The sequence below is a fragment of the Dioscorea cayenensis genome, chromosome 4, assembly GCF_009730915.1.
Source record: "Dioscorea cayenensis subsp. rotundata cultivar TDr96_F1 chromosome 4, TDr96_F1_v2_PseudoChromosome.rev07_lg8_w22 25.fasta, whole genome shotgun sequence".
Taxonomy (NCBI): domain Eukaryota; kingdom Viridiplantae; phylum Streptophyta; class Magnoliopsida; order Dioscoreales; family Dioscoreaceae; genus Dioscorea; species Dioscorea cayenensis.
The window spans coordinates 4,604,355-4,611,603 of record NC_052474.1 but is presented as its reverse complement, the minus strand read 5'-3'; the positions used below and the strand labels follow the sequence as shown (position 1 = coordinate 4,611,603).

The 7,249-nt window shown below is 40.0% G+C and overlaps 1 protein-coding gene across 1 annotated transcript; it reads left to right on the top strand.

Annotated features, from left to right (window-relative positions):
- The first annotated feature begins 5,382 nt into the window (after positions 1 to 5,382).
- LOC120258138 (pentatricopeptide repeat-containing protein At1g05600) lies at positions 5,383 to 7,249 on the top strand. Its single transcript, XM_039265487.1, has one exon. The coding sequence runs from the start codon at positions 5,449 to 5,451 to the stop codon at positions 6,958 to 6,960; it is 1,512 nt and encodes a 503-aa protein (XP_039121421.1). The 5' UTR covers positions 5,383 to 5,448; the 3' UTR covers positions 6,961 to 7,249.

The following is a 7,249-nucleotide window of genomic DNA, read 5'->3' as shown; positions in this document are numbered from 1 at the left end:
GTGTTCTTTTTTTTTCTCTCTCTCTCTCTATATCTCTTAAACCCAATGCCACACACCAAACCCGAGACCCATGACCATCACCAGAAGATTCCATGCCGACCGCTCATCATGCATGGATGGGCATGCGGTTGTTACATACGTGGAGGGATGTGAATGGAGATTCGGATGAAAAGGTCTGCATCATCATGTGTGCATGCATGGGATGGAAGACGGTGGGAAAAGAGACACGTGGGGATTGCCCATTTGACGGAGTTAATGACCGTGTCCTTCTCACCAGGCGGCGAAATGAGTGCGATTTACTGTCAGACGTTCTCGGGATCGTCTCGGCTATTCGGATTAGTCTTGGCTTTCCACACTAATTAAACTTTTTGACTGTGAGTTTTTTCAAATATTTGAATCTGAGTTCTTGTTTAGTTTTTTTTTTTTTGTTAAAGTCTTTTATAGTTTTGTTTGTTCAGATGTACGTAGGGGGATTAGAACCTATAAGGCTATGAACCAGCTAACTGTACGTACATTGATAAGGAGCTTATTCTGTTTTGGGTATGGCTCTGGGTTTGCTTTTTGGGAGTGGGAGCCAATAGCTCAAAAGATGCTGGGCAAGGCAAGCAGAGTGCTGGGCTGGACTGCAACTATGGCCGTGCTTGGGACCTGGGCATGATAAGCGTGGGAAACTGGGGTAGGGCCAATAGGTAGCTAAGATGATCCTGTTGAACTTTTTTTCATGGAGGTATGGTTGCGTCTTGGACTGGGGGCAATTTGGTGGCGTGGCGTATGATTGGGTGTTGGTTTTCTACTTCTCTTCCTTGGAACGGGTTGCAACGCATCTTCACGTTTGAATTTGGTAGACCCGAGAAGAGAAGATCCTATTCGGAGAATATATAAATAATCAGAAATCTGTAGTACCTTTTTAAATGAAACTTCTAATCTTTTTTTTTTTAATAATAAAAAATTACTTATGATCGCTTCCCACTACCATTTAAATTATGCCAAGGCAAAGGATTCGTGGTTTTGGAATAACTAAACAAGAAAGTTTTCATGCTCGGTCAGCCTGGGACAATATTAGCACGCCATATTGATCCGATACTCCAAAATAGAAAGTTTTACTGATTAAATGAAGATTGTGATTTTTTATGTTTGTGTTTGTTTTTAAATATTAACTATATGTTTATTCAAGATATTGGGTGGAACATTTAACTTGAATGAAATAATTGCATTTTCTTATACATATTGTTATCACTTTTTTTTAGCTTTATGCAAAATAATTATATGCTTATTGTGGGAATAAATGTAACTCCGGATTCTCTAAAAATGTCAAGGTAGAGTAGTTACTCATGACCATGCAAAAAAATTTTTGATTTCACGCTGCCTTTGTTATCACTCCAAGAACCTTTGTCACTCTCATAGAGCAATTCTTTAGCATTTATTATTTAATGGCTTCGAGTTTGCCCCTTTTATTTGGTTTGGTCTATTTGTTGTTGTTATCAGCAGATTGTGTTGAATTATAGTATTTGTGTTTCTTATCCACTCCTGGTGATTTGTTGTTGTCATTTACAGATAGTGTTGAATCATGGTATGTGTTTCCAATCCACTACTCGCGTGTATTTCTTACTTTTGCTTTTCTCTCATCTATGCTTATTAGTTTGTTAGCTTTATCCTGATTGTACTGTATTAGCATACAACTAATTCCATCTCAAAAACATTAATTAGGAGAAGTGGTTTGTTCAATTTATATATAAAAACAAGTGTTGAATTTATTCTAACAAATTTGAAAATATTTTCTTGAGCTCTTAACATTTTAAAACTAACAAATCTACAAGGAAAAAAAATTGGTAAACTACTTTTTTTTATATATCTTTTTGAACGTTAGTTTGAATTCATTTTTATTTTCAGAATTTTTTTTTTTTAATTTGCTCACAAAATTTGTACATTACTAAGTTACTATTTACAGATAAATATTATTTTTTTTTAAAAAAAAAATTACCTTCACCATATATTTTGTGCGCGCCCTCAAGATAAACACTTGTCCTCAACAGGTATAATCTTATATATTTAATCCACCCAACAAATCAATGCATTTATTCACCAATACAACGATTTTATTTATTTACAAAACGTTTTAACAAATTACTCCCTCCATTCTTTTTTATATGTCGTAAACCATGGTATTTTTTATTTGGCATTTTTAAACATCAAGAAGCATTTATTATTATTTTTTTTTAAAATTATCCTAACACTCTATTCAATTCTATTCTTGAAATTTAATATGAGAGAAAAATTGTGAAGATATAAATCAGGGGTGATTTTGGAAAGATAATTATTTTTTTATTAAATTATGTGAGATTTTGGTTTTTAATCTGGCTCTAACATACTGTTTTCATTATCATTTTAAAATTTTGTGAGAAGTTTTGAAACAATGTCATATATAAAATAATATATTTAAACAATTCATACCATAAAACCTATTTTATACTTTGGATTTCAAATGTCTGTATAATTAATATTATAAATAATATAAATAAAATTTTAAATGTCATTGAAAAAAATTAAATTATTCTCTGAAACGCTTTCAAAGTAGATTATACATCTACTTTAATAATACTAGGCATTTTCTCCAACTTCGCATTGGAGATTTAAAAATTTTGTAAAGAGTTTTGAGGTAATATCATATATAAAATAATATAATTAAATAACTCTTACTACGGAAACTATTTTTTACACAGGATTTCAAAAGTCTTATAGACAATTATTACATAAATAATTTGGTGTAATTAATATTTTTTAATTATTAATATTATAAGTAATATTAAATATTATTAAAATAAAATTAAAATTGTCCATTGAAACGCTACTATGTATAGATTATTATTATTATTATTATTATTATTAGGGAAAATTACTGTTTACCCCTCGATAATTTCAAAACTTCCCAAACAGCCCCTGTGAGTTTTGCATACCTCAGACAACCCTTCCTTTATTGTTTCACTTCCTTTTTACCCCCTGCATTATGAAATTCCATCATTGCTCTTAAACCTTTTTGCATATTTTTTTCATTCTTTTTGCATTCCTTTTTGCATGTACTCATTTTTTTAAACAGAGAGCTCATTTTTTTAAACAGAGAGTTCATTTCTTAAACAGAGAATTCATTTCTTAAACAGAAACCTCATTTCTTAAACAAAAAACTCATTTCTTAAACAGAAACCTCATTTCTTAAACAAAAAACTCATTTCTTAAACAGAAAACTCATTTCTTAAACAGAAACCTCATTTTTTTAAACATAAAACTCATTTTTTAAACAAAAACATTAATATTTAAACAGAAAAATAAATATTTACGTGATAAATTAATCCTGGATATAAAAACCAATTAATCTTGGCCACTCGTACATATTTAAATAGAAACAACGATATTTAAGCAGTTTTTTAAACGTAAACGCAATATATTAAACAGAAACATCGATAGTTAAACAAAGACAAACAAGCATATAAACAGAGAACTCATTTCTTAAACAGAGAGCTTATTTTTTTAAACAGAGACCCTCATCGAGTAGGGACATTGAGTATCTCATCGTCAGCGATCTCGCCGAACGCTGAGTGCCGAGCTCCGGATCCGGGCGAGCGATATCGGGCTGCCCGCTCGCGTGGGGTCTTAAAGGAGAAATCTTTATCGGCGTTGGCGATCCGGTCTGGCGACGTTCCTCGGCGGTCGGAGTGGTGAGGTCTTCGCTGGCGACGTCGGATAAGACGAGTCGAACTCGAACGGAACCATTCTCGATCGCGGAGACCGCAACATGGATAGCAATAGGGTTAGGGTTAGGGATCATTCCGGGGTTTCGATCCATGGGCGCCTAAGTCGCTGACGAGAACGGAGGGAGGAAGCGTCGCCGATGAGGGGTTCGATCTCGCCCGCCTTCGCTTCGCCTTCATCGCCTTCCCCGTCGTCGACCTCATCTCTTTTCATCTTCTTCGCTCGCCGACCTCGGGGAAGACCGCGATGCTCCTCGTCGTCGAGCGAAGGCATCGAAAGGTTGCACTCGTACATATTTAAATAGAAACAACGATATTTAAGCACTTTTTTTAAACGTAAACGCAATATATTAAACGTAAAACATTGATAGTTAAACAAAGACAAACAAGCATATAAACAGAGAACTCATTTCTTCAACAGAGAACTCATTTCTTAAACAGAGAGCTTATTTTTTAAACAAAGACCTCATCGAGTAGGGACATTGAGTATCTCATCGTCGCTGATCTCGCGCGAACGCTGAGTGCCGAGCTCCGGATCCGGGCGAGCAATCTCGAGCGTGGCCCTCGCCTGTGGGGTCTTAAAGGAGAAATCTTTATCGGCGCTGGCGATCCGGGTTAGCGACGTTCCTCGGCGGTCGGAGTGGTGAGGTCTTCGGTGCTGACGCTCGGATAAGACGAGCTGAACTTGAACGGAACTATTCTCGATCGCGGAGACCGCAACCTGGATAGCAATAGGGTTAGGGTTAGGGATCATTCCGGGGTTTGGATCCATGGGCGCCTAAGTCGCGTGACGAACGGAGGGAGGAAGCGGCGCCGATGAGGGGTTCGATCTCGCCCGCCTTCGCCTTCGCTTTTCATCGCCTTCCCCGTCGTCGACCTCATCTCTTTCATCTTCTTCGCCGTCGACCCTCGGAGAAGACCGCGATGCTCCTCGTCGTCGAGCGAAGGCATCGAAAGGTTGCACCTTTTTCTCTCGAACTTGAAATCCCATTTTTTTCATGCAACGTGATCGTGATCGTGAGCCGCATGCTTTGTCTCACTCGGCCCAAATCTAATCGCAATAAAAGAGATTTTGGGAGTGATAAATACACCACAAAAACTCATTTCTTAAACAGAGACCTCATTTTTTTAAACAAAAACCTCATTTCTTAAACGAAAAACTCATTTCTTAAACAGAGACCCTCATTTTTTTAAACGAAACCTCATTTCTTATACTGAAAAACTCATTTATTAAACGAAAAACTCATTTTTTTAAACCAAAAAACTCATTTTTTTAAATAGAAAACTCATTTTTTTAAATAGAAACTCATTTTTTTAAACGTAACCTCATACCTCATATTTTTAAATAGAAAGCTTCATTTTTTTAAATAGAAACTCATCAGACCTCAAGGGCATTATAGTCAAACTCGCACACTTGCCACAACTTCCCACGCAGGGACAATTTCGTCCAAAAAAATTCCAAATTAATTCTATCAATCACTATTGATGTTTGGGGGTTTAAAAAAATCATCAATTCAAAAGGAAGTGGCTTTTTGAGGAGTCAGAAAACTAAGTGTTTTTAGCGATATCAGAAACTTACAGGTGTTTTTTTGGCAATTTCCACTTATTATTATTATTTTAAAACTCCGAATAAGTAAAACGACTTAATAAACCACCAGTTAGTTCCGGCAAGGCAAGGCAAGGCAAGGCGTCCCCCCTCCTTACGATGATGGAGACGAGGGTCCGTTGGCCAAGGTTTCTAACACCTCCCAATTTAATCCAACTGATCCGCCAGCAAAAGAATCCCCTCACTGCTCTCCAGCTCTTTCGCACCGCTCCCCTCCGCTACCCCGCCTACCGCCACACTGTCCCCGTCTACTCCGCCCTTCTTTCCTCCCTCTCCTCCTCCCCTCGCTTCCTCCCTCTCCTCCCCTCCCTCCTCCGCCACATGCTCCTCCACTCCTCCCCTTCTTCCTCCCTTGACCCCGTCTTTTCCCGCGCTATCTCTTCCCTTTCCGCCTCCGATCCCCACTGTGCCCTCTCCCTCTTCCGCCTTCTCCCATTCTCCAACTGCGTCTCCTGGCCCCTTTCCTTCGTCTCCCTCCTCCGATCCCTCCTTCTTTCCCCTGACTTCCTCCCCCTTGCCCGCCAACTGCTCGACGAATTCTCCCATAGAACCGAATCGCGGATAGGCGTCGACTGCCTCAACCTGCTAATCAAGACACTGTGCGACCTCGGACGTGTTGATCTCGCAGTTGACGTCTTCCGAGAATTTCACGAGCAGTGCTGGTATCCCGATCGGGATACCTACCGGTTTCTCATGAAAGGACTGTGCGACGCCGGGCGGCTTGACGACGCTATACACTTGCTGTACTCCATGCTGTGGAGGATCTCGCAGAAGGGATGCGACGCGGATGTTGTTGTTTATCGAATGGTTCTTGTGGCGCTCTGCAACGAAGGAAGGATTAAGGATGCGGAGGAGGTGTTGGGGAAGGTTTTGCTCAAAGGATTGAGGTCGCCTAGGCGGCGGCGGGCGTTTCAGAAGCCGGAGCTCGGCGGGCGGAGTTTGGAGGAGATGAAGAGGTTGATCGATGACGCGTTGGTCATGGGTGGCGTCCGGAGTCTGGCTAGCTACAAGGCCATGATTGTTGATCTATATATTGAAGGGAAGATCAAGCACGCCGATAAGATGTTTGATGAAATGGTTGAGAGAGGGTTTAAGCCAGTGGTATCAATGTACGAGGCCAAAATTGCGGCTTTGTGCGAGGCCGGGAGAGCAACCGATGCGGAAATGGTTTTGGAGGAGATGGTGGAGAAGGGTGGGTGTGCGCCAAGGACGCGAAGCTATGAGTTGGTGATGGAGGGGCTCTGCGGCGAAGGTGAATCCATGAGAGCGACCGCGCGGCTGGAGAAGATGGGCAGGCATGTGGGCAGCGTCGCGCGCAAGGAGACGTACGAGGTTTTGGTGAATGGGTTGTGTCGCGAGGGGCGGTACGTGGAGGCGGCGCGGGCGCTGGAGAGGATGGTGAGAATGAGGCATCGGGCAGAGGTCACTGTTCTGGAGACTGTGATCCGAGGGCTGTGTTCCAATGGGAGGGTGTATGAAGCTGTGGTTTGGTTGGAGGAGATGGTGAGCCTGGGGAATGCACCGGAGGTTGATGTTTGGCGTTCGTTGGTGTGCTTGGTTTGTGTTAATCCTCCGCCTAAGTGTGTGTTTGGTGGTTTGGTTGGTGCTTAGTGGGGAGACTGCCGAAGCATTTTAAATTTATTATTTATATTAATATTATTTTTTAAGTTGATAAATAGTCTTCCTAATTAACTAGTGAAGGAAAATTGATTTTTATTTCTAAAAATTTATAAAACTAACAATCGTTTGGTTTTATTGGCATCATGCTTTTCATAGAGTGTTGATTTTTTTTAGAATAAAATCAACGAAAATCAAACCTTTTATAAAGTATTTGTATTTCGCAAATGTAATAAATTTGAACCTCAATTGGTAGTTGATTTTGAGTAAGGTGTAGGGCTGT